General features: G+C 39.8%; 1 protein-coding gene across 5 annotated transcripts in view; it reads left to right on the forward strand.

Moving 5' to 3' along the window:
• The window catches only part of DISC1 (DISC1 scaffold protein), a 378,435-nt gene that overhangs the window by 85,316 nt on the left and 277,954 nt on the right, over positions 1-15,165 (forward strand). Inside the window, exon 4 of one of the 5 annotated variants that reach the window (XM_032136499.2) lies at positions 14,934-15,059. The exons of the other annotated variants lie outside the window; for them this stretch is intronic. Coding sequence (XP_031992390.1) covers positions 14,934-15,059 — 126 coding nt within the window. The remainder of the gene's footprint in view (positions 1-14,933; positions 15,060-15,165) is intronic. 5 annotated transcript variants of the gene reach the window in all.

Consider the following 15,165-nt stretch of genomic DNA (forward strand, 5'->3'; position numbering starts at 1 on the left):
CCATAGAAGGTGGTCAGACAGGATGTGGCTTCGATCATCTGGAGCCTCACACCTGTAATCCTAGCACTTTGAAAGGCTAAGGCAGGAGAATTGCTTGAGCCCAGGAGTTTGAGACCAGCCTCAGCAACACTATGAGGTCCCATCTCTACAAAAAAATGACAAAAACAATTAGCCAAGCACAATGTCATGCACTTGTGTTCCCAGCTACTCGGAAGGTGGAGGTGGGAACACTGTTTTAGCCTGGGGAGCCGAGGCTGCAGTGAGCTGTGATTGTGCCACTGCACTGCACTCCTGCCTGGGTACAGAGCAAGACCCTGTCTCAAAAACAAACAAACAAACAAACAAGCAACTCAATAGAAATGAAAGGGATGTGCTAATGATGAGATGCAAACCCCCAAATTGACATGTACTTTCCTATTACAACAATTTTAGGTCCAAACTCTCTCTGTATTTGGTGCAAATGGTTGATTTACCCTTAACAGGAAGGATGTCTTAGTCTGCTTGGACTGCCATGGCAAAGTACTACAGATTGTGTGGCTTAAACAATAGCAACTTATTGTCCCACTGTTCTGGAGGTTGGAATTCTATGTCAAGTTGTCAGTAGGGTTGGTCTTTTCTGAGGCCTGTCTCTTTGGCTTGCAGACAGCTATTTTCTCCTTGTGTCTTCACACAGTCTTCCCTCTGTATGCATTGGTGCCTTAATCTCTTTTTATAAGGACACCAGTCATATTGGAATAGGATGCATCCTTGTGACTTCATTGAAACTGAGTGGACCTCTTTAAAGATCCTGTCTCCAAATACAATTAAATTCTGAGGTCCTGGGGGTTAGAACTCCAACATATGAATGTTGCAGGGGGACATAATTTAGCCCAAAACAGGAAGCCTAAAGGGCTCAGGACAGAGCTAAATACTAAACACATTCAGGTATTTCCACAAAATTTGAATAATTTAGTTTGACTATCTGTGGTCATTGTGGTCATATGTAGACATTTGATTGAAACCTTTTTTTAAAAAAGCAGACTTGTTGACACAAGTAAGTTGATTCTTCCCACAAGTGAACTTAGGTGTTTTTCACATTTTGTTTAATCGCAGAGCCTGGCTCTTAGGCCAGTATATCATGGTATCCCTTCACACAAACAGCCATCTACTGAGTATCTTCCAGATTTACCATGCCATGGGGGACAAACTATGCATAAAAAAAAAACCCACCCTCAAGGAGTATGCAGCCTAGTTGGAATAAAATATAAATAGTACAAATATGTGAAACTTCAGCTACCATTAGAATTGATTTTTTTTTTTTTAGAATTGATGTTTATTTTTGTGTGAGGGCATATTTCTTTTCTGTTTTTTTTTTTTTTTTTTTGACGGAGTCTCGCTCTGTTGCCCAGGCTGGAGTGCAGTGGTGTGATCTTGGCTCACGGCAAGCTCCACCTACCGAGGTCATGCCATTCTCCTGCCTCAGCCTCCCAAGTAGCTGGGACTACAGGCACACGCCGCCATGCCCGGCTAATTATTTTTTTGTATTTTTAGTAGAGATGGGGTTTCACCGTGTTAGCCAGGATGGTCTCAATCTCCTGACCTCGTGATCTGCCCGCCTCGGCCTCCCAAAGTGCTGGGATTACAGGCGTGAGCCACCACGCCTGGCCATGAGGACGTATTTCAATAGGCAGAGACACAAATTAACCTAATACCAGCTGAAAAGAGGACTTATTGTTTCGTGTGACCAGAGGTGGCAAGAGTGATCAGAACGAACAGGTCCATCACTTTTTTCTCTGTATTGTGGCTTATTCTTTCAAACCCCTTGTTTTAGTTATCTATTGCTGCATGTGGTAGGCTGAGTGATACCCACCTCTCCCCAAAGATATCTACATCTTACTCCTTGGAACCTATAAATGTTACCATATTTGGAAAAGGGGCCCTGCAGATGTGATTGAATTAGAGACCTTGATGAGGACATCATCCCAGATTATCTGAGGTGGGTCCTATATGACATCAGATCGTGTCTGAGAGAGGCAGAGGGAGATTGGACCAACTGAAGAGGAGGTGGTGATGTGACCACAGAGGCAAAGATTGGAGTGGTGGCTCCAAGCTAAGGAATTCCAGCAGCCACTGGAAGAATGTTGGGAGGGAATACAGTTCATCAGTACCTTGATTTTAGCTCAGTAAAACTAATTTCAGACTTCTGGCTTCTGAAACTGTGAGAGAATAAATTTATGTTGTTTTAAGCCTTTAAGTTTGTGGTAATTAGTTACTGCATCCACATCCAACTTATATACGGCATAACCACCACAAAACTTAAAACAGTGTCAAAGAGTTATGTTAGCAAAATGGTAGAGTTTGCAGCTCCAACTTTGTTTCCCCACAGAAACATCAAAAAACAAACAGAAACCATTAGAACCAACATGGTCAGAACTCTGGAAAATAGGCAAAAGTTTACAGCAACCAAGCAAACACTGAATAAAGAAAAGGCCACTTGAAAACGGTAGGAAACTTTGTAGCATTTTTATTTGCTCTTGTCCCAGCCTTCTCTCTAGCAAGACAGTTCTCTTGATGATGACGGCCTTCATTCCCAGTGTAGAACCCTGGTCCCTGATTACAGCGGGACTAGAGAAGACCTTACTTATTGTGGATGTCTGTTCTAACTGTCTGGGGGCTACCTTAAGGACTGACATAGGCATGTGTCTCTGTTTAGCCTAACTCAGAACATAGGCTGGAAAAATGGCAGGCATTGCTTGCAAATGCCCAAAGTGAACTAACAAACTGCAAAAACCTGGGGCAAAAGATTACTGGTTGAGGTGTACAATAGACCATCTAAAGTCCAGGTGCAAAAGCTGGGAGAGATTCTGTGGGAAATTAGGACATTCAAAAGCACCATGTATACAGGAAAATATAGAAAGCCATGCATATACTTGGGGCAAGATGCATGCTCAGGAAAGAGGAGAGAAGACCCTAAGCTTTCAGTTCAGGCTGATCCTTGAGTTAGGTGTAAGATTGAGTAAGTATTGTAGGAGTTCCCCAGAGCCAATCTGCAAAGACTGGGAAAGGAAGTTTGGAAAAGTATCTACAAATGGACTATTATAGCCATCAAAAATAAAAAGACAGCAAACCCTGGGGAAGGGTGAGAGTCTGATAGCCAGAGTTTACATTATAATATTTAAGTGCCCAGTGTTCAACAAAATATCACAAGGCATACAAAGAAATGAGAACACATGGCCCATTCAAAGAGGCAAAATAAGTGGACAGAAACTATCCTTGAGAAAGCCCAGACATCAAATTTATTAGACAAATACTTTAAAATGATTGTCTTAATGATGTCCAAAGAACTAAAAGAAAACATGGACAAAGAACTAAAGGAAACTAGAAAAACAATGTATGAACAAAATGAGAAGTAAAGTGATAGAAATTATGAAAATTGATCAAACAGAAATTCTGAAGCTGGAAACTGAAAACTGAAATGAAGAATTTACTAGAGGGTTTGACAGAAGATTTGAGCAGGTGGAAGAAAGAATCAGTGGACTTGAAGATACTACAATGGAAATTATTGAGTTTAAAGAGCAGAAAGCAAAAGGAATGAAGAGAAGTAAAGAGAACTGAAGGAACCTCTAGGACATCATGAAGCAAATATATATATGTATATATACACACACATATACACACACACACATATATACATATACACACACACATATATATATATGAGTTTCAAAAGGAGGAGAGAGAAAGGGCCAGAAAGAATATCTGAAGAAATAATGGCTGATGATCACTTTCTAAATTTGTTGAAAGACATGAATCTACAAATTCAAGAGCTCGATGGACTATAAATGCAAAGAGATTATATGGAAACACATTATAATTAAACTGTCAAAAGCCAAAGACATAAAGAATCTTGAAAGTAGCAAGAAAGAAACAATTTGCCACATACAAGGGATCCTCAATAAATTAACAGCAATTTTCTCATCAGTAGTCGTAGAGGCCAGAAGGCAATCGGATGACATGTTTAAAGTGTGGAAAGAGGGGGCAAGGGAAGGGAGAGCATTAGGACAAATACCTAATGCATGTGGGGCTTAAAACTTAGATGATGGGTTGATAGGTGCAGCAAACCACCATGGCACGTGTATACCTATATAATAAACGTGCACATTCTGCACATGTATCCCAGAACTTAAAGTAAAATAAAAAAAAGTAAAGTGTGGAAAAAAATTGTCAATCAATAATTCTATACCCAGGAAAATTGTTCTTCAAAAATGGAGGGAGAAATTAAGACATTCTCACATTTTAAAAAAAGCTGAGGAAGTTTATTAGCACTAGACCTGCTCTTCAAGAAATTAAACTAGAGGGAGTCCTACAGGTTGAAATGAAAGGACACTAGACAGCGGCTTATATGAAGAAATATAAGATCTCAGTAAAGGTAAATATATTGACAAATATAAAAGCCAGCATTGTTGTATTTTTGATTTATAGCTTCACTTTTTATTTTTTTTGTGATTTAAAAGACAACTACAGAAAATTTATTATTTGTAAGGTCATAAATCTATGTTACTGGGCACACAGGGTAAAAAGATGGAATTTGTGACAATAATAATGTAAGGAAGGGTGGAACTATGTAACAGCAAAGATTTTATATGCTATTGAAGTTAAGTTGGTATCAGTTTAAATTAGATTGTTATAACTTTAAGAATGTAAATGTAATCCCCATGGCAACCACAAATAAAATATGCACAAAAGGAAATCAAAAGGGAAATAAAATGGCTTAATACTAAAAAAATCAACTAAACACAAAACAAGGCAGTAATGGAGGAAATGAGGGACAAAAAATGTATATGATATGTGGAAAATAAATAAAACAGCAGAACTAAGTCCTCTGTCAGTAATTACTTTATTATTATTAATTATTTTTTAAAAGCCAAGTCTGGGTGTAGTGGCTCACGCCTGTAATCCCAGCACTTTGGGAGGCCGAGGCAGGCGGATCACCTGAGGCCAGGAGTTCGAGACCAGCCTTGCCAACATGGTGAAACCCCGTCTCTACAAAAATACAAAAATTAGCCAGGTGTAGTGGTGGGTGCCTGTACTCGGGAGGCTGAGGCAGGAGAATCGCTTGAACCTGGGAGGCAGAGGTTGCAGTGAGCTAAGATGGTGCCACTGCACTCCAGCCTGGGCAACAGAGCAAGACTCTGTCTCCAAAAAAAAAAAAGAAAAAGAGAGAGACAAGAGTCTCAGTCTGTTACCCAGGCTGGAGTGCAGTGGCATGTTCATAGCTCACTGTAGCCTCAAACTCCTGGGCTCAAGCAATCCTCTCACCTAAGCATCCTAAGTAGCTGGGACTACAGGTGCATACCACTGTGCCTGGCTTTTTTTTTTTTTTTTTTTTTCCTGTAAGTTACTGGGATAGGTGGTTTTTGGTTACCTGAGTAAGTTCTTTAGTGGTGATTTGTGAGATTTTGGTGCACCCATCACCCGAGCAGTATACACTGCACCATATTTGTAGTCTTTTATCCTTCACCCACCTCCCACTCTTCCGCTCAAGTCCCCAAAGTCCATTGTATCATTCTTATGCCTTTGCATCCTCATAGCTTAGCTATCAGTGAGAACATATGATGTTTGGTTTTCCATTTCTGTGTTACTTAACTTAGAATAATAGTCTCCAATCTCATCCAGATCGCTGCAAATGCTGTTAATTCATTCCTTTTTATGGCTGCTTAGTATTCCATTGTGTGTGTGTGTGTGTGTGTGTGTGTTTGTGTGTGTGTGTGTGTGTATGAGTTTCTTTATCCACTCACTGATTGATGGGCATTTGGGTTGGTTCCATGATTTTGCTATTGTGAATTGTGCCACTATAAACATGTACGTGCAAGTATCTTTTTCAAATAATGACTTCTTTTCCTTTGGGTAGATACCCAGTAGTGGAATTGCTGGATCAAATGGTAGTTCTACTTTTATTTCTTTAAGGAATTGCCACACTGTTTTCCATAGTAGCTTTACTAGTTTACACTCCCACCAGCAGTGTAGAAGTGTTCCCTGTTTACTGCATCCATGCCAACATCTACTGTTTTTTTTTTAATTTTTTGATTAGGGCCATTCTTGCAGGAGTAAGGTGGTATCACACTGTGGTTTTGATTCGCATATCTCTGATCATTAGTGATGTTGAACATTTTTTCCTATGTTTCTTGGTCATTTATATATCTTCTTTTGAGACTTGTCTATTCATGTCCTTCGCTCACTTTTTGATGGGATTGTTTGTTTTTTTCTTACTGATTTGTTTGAGTTTGTTGTAGATTCTGGGTATTAGTCCTTTGTCAGATGCATAGATTATGAAGATTTTTTCCTACTCTGTGGGTTCTGTTTATTCTGCTGACTGTTCCTTTTGCCATGCAAAAGCTCTTTAGTTTAATTAGGTCCCAGCTATTCATCTTTGTTTTTATTGCATTTGCTTTTGGGGTCTTGGTCATGAAATCCTTGCCTAACCATTGTCCAGATGGGTTTTTCCAATATTATCTTCTAAAATTTTTATAGTTTCAAGTCTTAGGTTTAAGTCCTTAATCCATCTTGAGTTGATTTTTGTATAAGGTAAGAGATGAGGATCCAGTTTCAGTCTCCTACATGTGGCTAGCCAATTATCCCAGCACCCTTTGTTGAATAGAGTGCCCTTCCTCACTTTATGTTTTTGTTTACTTTGTCGAAGATCAGTTGGCTGTAAGCATTGGGGTTTATTTCTGGTTTCTTTATTCTGTTCCATTGGTCTATGTGCCTATTTTTATACCAGTACCATGCTGTTTTGGGGGACTATGGCTTTATAATATATTTTGAAATCACGTAATGTGATGCCTCCAGATTTGTTCTTTTTGCTTAGTCTTGCTTTGGCTGTGTGGGCTCTTCCGTATGGAACATACGAATTTTAGAATTGTGTTTTTGAATTCTTTGAAGAATGATGGTGGTATTTTTATGGGGATTGGGTTGAATTTGTAGATTGCTTTGGGCAGCATGGTCATTTTCACAATATTGATTGTTCCCATCCATGAGCATGGGATGTGTTTCCACTTGTTTGTGTAATCTATGATTTCTTTCAGCAGTGTTTTGTAGTTTTCCTTGTAGAGGTCTTTTGATTCCTTGGTTAGGCTAGATAAAATGGATAAAATAGGATTTTTTATCCTGACTCAAGAAGAAATAGAAAATCTTGAAATAAAGAGATGGTGTGAATAATTATCTAAACTGACTCAAGAAGAAATAGAAAATCTTGAAATAAAGAGATGGTGTGAATAATCAAAAATCTTTGATAAAGAGAAGTCCATGATCAGGTGGCTTCACTGGTTAATCCTAGCAAGAATTTATGAATAATTTAAACCAATTTTTCTCCAGCTTTTCTGAAATGTAGAAGAGAAGGGAAGACTTCATAACTCATTCTGAGGCCAACATTATCCTGATATCAAAGCAGATGCAGACATCACAAGAAAGAAAATTACAGACCAGTATCCCTTATGAATACAGCTGCAAAAATCCTCAACAAAATACTAGCAACTGAATCCAACAGCACATTAAAAGGATTATACACCACAACCAAGTGGAATTTACGACCACGTAGAATTTATCCTAGGAATTCAAGGGTGCTCCAACATAAAATTACATGACATTAATAGAATGAAGGAAACACACACACACACACACACACACACACACGCTCATCTCAGTTGATGCAGAAAAGATATTTGACAGAATCCAACACCTTTTCATGATAAAAAATTTGTTAAAACTAGGAATAATATGGGGCTTCATCAACATGATAAAAAACATTTATGAAAATTGATAGCTAACTTCGAACTTCTCAAGATCAGGAACAAGATGAGATGCCTGCTTTCACTGTTGTTATTCAACATTGCACTGCAATTTATAGTCAGAGTAAAATAGATAAAAGACATCATAATGGAAAGGAACAAGTAAAATTATCTCTATTTGCAGTTGACATTATCCTATTTGTAGAAAATCTTAAAAAATCCACAAGAAAGCTGCTAGAGCTAATGAACAAATTCTATAAACTTTTAGGTGTGAAAGTTAGTCATGTTTTTATCTACCTGGAATGAACAATCCCAAATGGAAAAGAAGAAATAATTCTATTTATAATAGCATTTAAAATAATAAAATACTCGGAAATAAACATAACCAAAGAAGTGAAAGACTTTTACTTTAAAACATGTAAAATAGATTTTACCTTGAAACATGTAAATAGAGTTTACATTGAAAAATGTAAAATAGCCCAGAAATACACCCATATATCTGTGGCCAATTGATTTTTAACAAGGGGTGCCATGTTCATTCAACGGGGGAAAATAGTTCTTTCAACAGATGGTGCTGGGGCAACTGGATTTTCACATCCAAAGAATAAAGTTGGACTCCTGTCTCACAACTTACACAAAGTTTAACTCCAAATTGTGCAATGATTATGGACAAAAGTTTGGTGGTTCTTCAAAAAGCTAAACATAGAATCACCATATGATTCAGCAATTCTACTCACAGGTATGTATGAAACAGAGACAGAGAGAAAGAGAGAGATAGAGATGGGGAAGAGAGACAGAAAGAGAGAAGAGAGAGAGACAGAGAAAGGAGAGAGAGAGAGAGATAGGAGAGAGAGAAAGAGACAAGGAGAGACAGACAGAGAAGAGAGACAGAAAAAGAGAGAGAAGGATTGAGAGAGAAAGATATAGGGAGAGAGACAGAGAGACAGAAAGAGATGGAGGAGTCTCTCACACACGCGCGCACACACAGTATGCTGGAGGAAGCTCTATCATCTTTTATGAATCTATCTTAAGAAATTATGCTGTTACTTCCACCACATGGATTCATTTGAAACAAGTCATCAAAGTTGTCCCATCTTCAAGGGGAGAAGAATTAGACCATTTTTTTGATGGAAGAATGTCAAAGAACTTGTGGGCATATTTTAAAATGATCACACCACTTTATTCCATGTGGCAATTGAAGACTTTTGAATTAACAATGCCACTACTAGAGAAGAAAAAGAGACTTCCCCTCTTAGATCCAGTATGAAAACCTTCAGCAAAGGATTGGGTTACATGCTGACTCCTTGGACCAATGACTATAACCAAAGGGATGAGGTACTGTAATTAGCCAAGCCTGGTTACCTGTCTCTGTGATGATGTGGGTACATCTGTTAGGAGAAGATGGGGGAACTGGTGCAGTGCAGATAAAAATAGTAGCTAGTATGCTTATTGCCTAGTGAAACATGCACACACGAAGCAATTAGGAATGATTGAGAGCAGCATATGAATTTAAAAATGAGGGATGTTAAAAATACCTAAAGAAGATTAAAATGAAAACACTCCTTACAGAGTTCATTCATTTGGTCAATACAGTCATTTCCATCCCAAAACCTGGTCTTACATGTTAGCTTGAAGGTGCCTCTTGCAACAGATTTTCCAGAGACTTTTGTCTGATCTTTACTGGGGAGCAAAGTAACCTTTGATTGTCTCTGACTGTGGCTTTTTCCGGGAGCTTTATGTGCTGGGCTCAGGAAAAGTTCAACCCATCAATAGGTTATCACATATATATACTCTGGGACTGATTGGACCACATTTTCTCACTGAATTGACTGATTGATGAATTCAGTTGGCAGAATTAACTCTTCTATGTCTACATGAAGTGCCATTTAGAAATAATCAACTCTTAATCAGCCTGGGATAGTCAGTACTAAAAGCACCTTCATGAGCTGTGAAAAATTTAATGCATTTATTTACATATTTAGTTTTAAATTTTAGTATATTGTTAGTTGAGGTATAGTTTCCAAGCAAAGAGCCGTGAAATGTTTAGTAACTGTCTCTGTACCTCTGGATGAGGACAGCTCAGCCGGGAATGGAGGGGGACTGGGTGAGGAGACCAGAATGTCAGTGTGGCCACACAGCACACTTTTGTTTTGTCTTCTGTCCTTGAGCGCTGGCTTGTTCCTGGATAAACTAGGCATAATAATACCTATCCTGCTGTGTGGGTGGAAGGTTAAATGTGATAATGATGTGCGTGAGATGCCTGCACAGTGCCTGGAGGTATTGAAGAGTTATTTGCTCCCTTTTCTTTTTCTACCTACCACTTACCCCCTACCCCCGGGTGCTACATGTTAGAAAACACTGTGTAAAGTGTGGATGCTTCTGAAAAATCTCCCTGCCAGCAGTTAGTGCCAATAGCATGCAGAAAATAAGATGGAATGATTTGGCTTCTTTTCTATTTGGCAATAAGAAGCTTATTTGCACATAGCCTGATTTCTTTCAATCTGCAAGAAAAAAAAATTGGAAATGAAGTAAAGCAATATATCAATATATATTAAAACATGCAAATTATAATGAAGCATTTAAAGCTTGACTACTCTTCACATCTTTGTATGGCAAACTGTTTTTTTTTTTTATCTGCAGTCTAAATTTCATGACCTTGAATCTCGTTTTCTGCCTGATGCTTTGTTGCATGACATTGGATGACATTGAGAAAATGAAATTGAAACCCTGCTTGGGCTTTGAAAGAACTGGCAATCCTGCTTTTGAGAGTGGAAGGAAAAAAAATGGAAAGGGGAAGGAGGAAAATGGGACATACATGGAATACTAAAGACAAGACTGAAGAAAGAGAGATTGAAAGCTTTCTGTCTTCTGATTATGTTTCTGTGGGTCTCTGCTGTTTTGTGGCCTTCACCCTCATGGGCAGAGAAGGCTAAGGTGCAATTCTCAGGTAACCATTTAATCTTTCCATTTAAATGGTCATTTACAAACATGGAGTCCATTTCCTTTGCATAATGGCAATGAGATGGTGCCAGTGCTCCTTCGTGGAACTCCTTGCTCTGGGTGATGGACTGGACAGCTAATTTGTTTTTATAAACTGTCCAGGCACTTCATTAAATCTTGCATCCTGTCTAATAAAAAATCAACATCAAATCCACTACCAACACGTTCTGGATGGCAGAGAGGCACGCCAGAAGAAAATCTTGAGTGGCGGTTCCTTCCAGATTTAGCAAGCTCTGCAGCTTGTCTTTGGCTGTTCTCTCATCCTGTTGCTTGGCCCAGTTCCTATTCCTAAGTCAACGAGGGCTTCAAAGCATGGTGTGAATGCATCAGCGGCTCTAGAGGTCCTGTCTTTGGGAGAGGAATTGTGGCCCATTAAAAAAAAGTTCTCTAGGGAAATTTGAGTAAGTTTCCTGCAAGTCTTGGAAATAAAAACCTTTATGGTATATAAATATTTGAAGTTTTATCAAGGTCTTCAGTTGGAGGAAGGCAGGCCCTTGGCAGGACCAAAGGGCATCTCACGAGTGGGTAGAAAGTTATAGGAGGGATTGTTCTTTTCTGCTTTGGTGTTGGTAGTGGTAGCTGGGGGTCTCTAGGCTGATTGTGTATGATCTGGAGTCTGGAGCCTTGCTACAGTTTGAACTGGTCAGAAAAGCCAAGGCCTGCCTCCCTCTACTGACTCTGTTTCACTGAGCCATAGGCGTGGGGTCCTGCATTGGCCATTTCAGTTTTGCTTATCGATGAGGAAAGGTAGATCAAGTGGGTCAAGGTGGCAAGGGTCATGTATTCAGAGTAGGTACTGAGTGGAGTTGGAAAATAAGCAGCCGTGAAGAAGAGAGATCACTCCAGCAATCTTCTCATTGCCAAAAGTCTCCAGGTCCCATAGACTGAGCACCATTCAATAATTCTATGTGTTGTATGAACGCATCAGACAATTCCATGACCTCCTTACTTCATTTGCCTGCTTGTCATAGCATGAGAATTGCTTTCATTGTCCATTTGTTTCTTGACAGTCAAATCTCTTCATTAATAAGAAAAAGACTTGAATTCATGGCACCATTTTATTTTCCAATACTATTGTATAGAATGTCCAAACTAAGATCTAAAGACTATCTTTTTCCCACCATCCCTCTAGAAGTTCCTGATGTTTGTTATATCTCAGCCCAGCTCCTCTTGCCATATCCCCTATTACAATGAATGGCAAGTCAAGCAAAAAAAAGCCTGGGGGTCATTGTGGACTTTCAGCTCTCCTGGGACATGAGCCACTACACCTTTTCGATTTTATCTCCTAAGTATCTCTTCCTTCTGTCCTTTGATCTCGTAAGTTTTGTCTGGACACACGCACTAGCCTCTTAATGGGTCCTTGGTTTCTATTTTCATCCCCCTCCAAATCATCTTTCGATCATCCTTCAATCCCTCTCCAATCATCCTTCATGTTGTAACCAGTCTTCTTTCTAAAACTCATTTACGATTGCTTTTCTACTTCATCTCTCTTTGTGACTAACGTCACTATCAGGACAAATGTTACATATGGCCTGACATAAACAGCTTCTTGCCCTGGCCCTTGCTTAGTTTTCTAACTTCATTTTTTTTTGCCATTCCTTCCCCACTTCAAGCAAGTTTCTCTCTTTTTTTTTTTTTTTTGAGTTGGAGTTTTGCTCTTGTTGCCCAGGCTAAAGTGCAATGGTGCAATCTTGGCTCACTGTAACCTCTGTCTCCTGAGTTCAAGCAATTATCCTACCTCAGCCTCCTGAGCAGCTGGGATTACAGGCATGTGCCACCACACCTGGCTAATTTTGTATTTTTAGTAGAGATGGGGTTTCTCCATGTTGGCCAGGCTGGTCTTGAACTACTGACCTCAGGTCATCCGTCCGCCTCGGCTTCCCAAAGTGCTGGGATTACAGGCGTGAGCCACCGTGCCCGGCCGCAACTTTCTCTTTAGTCCCTCAGTAGTTCCTGCAGTCGTACTGCCTTGTCCACTGTTTAGTACCTCTGCCTGCAGTTACCACCTCCTTCTCCTACTAGGTCATCCAGACTTGGTTTCTGGTTGGTCATGGTGTGGCTCATGTCACAATCCTAGCTTTTTAGAAGGCTGACGTGGAAGGACTTGAGGCCAGGAGTTGTAGGCCAGCCTGGGCAAATAGCAGGACCCCATGTCTATAAAAAATTAGCCAGACATGGTTCTGTGCATCTATAGTCTCAGCTACGTGGGAGGCTGAGGCTGGAGGATTGTTTAAGCCCAGGAGGTCGAGGCTGCAGTGAGCTATGATCACATACTGCACTCCAGCCTGGGTGACAGAGCAAGACCCTGTCTCCAAAAAACAAAAAAGACTTGGTTTCTGTGCCCCTTCTTTTGAGTGCTGGGTATATTCTCTATCCTCATATGTATTGTGTTTTAGTATAGCTATTGGCTGTCCTCTTGGCTAAACTGTAAGCCTCCTGGGGAAAGAAAGAGACCCTACTCATTTTTACTTTTTATCCCCAGCACTTAGCATAATGCCTGCTCAAAGTAGCCTCTCAAGAAGTGGTTGTTGGATGAACAAGTGAATTCATCTTATTATCACTTATCATTGTTACATTATTAATAGCTGATAATTCTACTAACAATAGAATTATAAAGTATTAGCGCTTTTTGGGTCAACTTCATTAAAAACCTGACTGCAAAGTTTAATTCTGCCATTTGCTAGCTGTATAAGCTTGGACAAATTATTCTTTCTAAGCTTTATTTTTTCTATCTATAAAATGGGTTTTTTTCTATCTATAAAATAGAAAAATATTTCTATTTTTTCTATCTATAAAATAGGGTTGTTTGGAGAATTAAATGAGATGGTGCATGCTAAATATTTGGGTTATATATCATTCAGAATGAATGTTAAATTATACTCACTGGTAAAATATTTAGATATTTTAGATATGCTAGAGATAGGCTTTTTAATCTCTTTGTGTTTTTTTGTTCAAACTTATTTGCGAACTGATTATTTTCTTAGATAATCATTTTCTTAGATAACCTTAGTGCACGTAATTCGATGCCTGTTGAGAGTAGAGAGAAACCAAAAAGCTCACAGCAGAGGGACTTTTTCATATGTCACAGTAGACAAACAAAGTTATTTTCCGTCACAGCCATGTATTGCGCGGAATGACCTTTAGTAGCTGATGACAGCGACGTAGCAGAAGGGACAGTTTTCCACTTGACCTTTATACAGTGTGCCAGCTTGTCTCCTAACACAAAATAAGTTGCAACTGACAGGCTTGGTAGAACACTAACCTGACAGGAGACAGACACTGAAGCAGCCCCTGTTGGCTACAGAGCTTGGCAACTTCCATATACCCAACGGTGCCTTAGAGATGACTACTCCCTAAGTCATGGCCAGAACATTTAGTGTAATTAGTTCCTCTGGGAGTTTATTGTGAGGTGAGATTTGCTCATAATGAATTTTCATTGCCAAGGACTTGGTTACTCGCATGTACCCCACTATAGTCTTTTGACTTTTCTGTCTTTGTAAGCTCTCTTCCTCTCCTCTTTGCTCTTTGCTTTTACCACAGGATGTTTTCTTCCTTTCTCTTTTTAATTTTTTTTTAAGACAGGGTCTCACCTTGTTGTCCAGCTGGGGTGCAGTGGCATGATCATAGCTCACTGCTGCCTCAAATTCCTGGGCTTAGGCGATCCTCCTGCCTCAGCCTCTCAAGTAGCTGAGATTACAGGTGCATGCCACCACACTTGGCTAATTTAAAAAATTTTTTGTAAAGACAGGGTCTCACTGTATTGCACAGGCTGGTCTTGAATGCCTGGCCTCAAGCGATCCTCCCACTTTGGCCTCTCAAAGTGCTGGGATTACAGGTGTGAGCCACTGCAGTCGGCCTCTTCTCAGCTTTTCTAATGCTTCATTTTTGCCGTTCCCTAAACTTGGCTACTTTTAGTTTTCTACCATTGGGTGATTTTTTTTCCCTTGGGGCTTTTCTGCATGAGGGCTAAAATGTGAAGTTCGTAAGTTGGTTCCTTCTCCCAGATAGTCACAGGGCAGAAGTGGTTCTGAGCAGCAGGTAGGAAGTGTGTTGTCGCTTCGTTTACAGGTTTGTTGGAGGAAGTTGCTACCAGTCACCTCACGTTGCATACCTAGTTCTGACGTTGACTGCGTTGATAACCACAGGTAATTTACTTCACCTCTGCAGGAAGTCACTGGAAGGGTTACATTTTCATTTGGGGTGAACAGCACCTGTGGATATGGATCATGAAAATTGACAATGGAAAATGGGCATGCCATTCTGGAACTTTTCCCAGCTTTTTCCCAGAGCCAGGTCTGTCCTGATGTGAGAAATGACGTCCTCATTTGCCAGATGAGTACAATAACATTAGCTCTACCTACCTCGCTGGGCTGGTGAGAGAAACAGAGGAAATAATACA

Source organism: Hylobates moloch, unplaced genomic scaffold, assembly GCF_009828535.3.
Source record: "Hylobates moloch isolate HMO894 unplaced genomic scaffold, HMol_V3 SCAFFOLD_18, whole genome shotgun sequence".
Lineage (NCBI taxonomy): Eukaryota > Metazoa > Chordata > Mammalia > Primates > Hylobatidae > Hylobates > Hylobates moloch.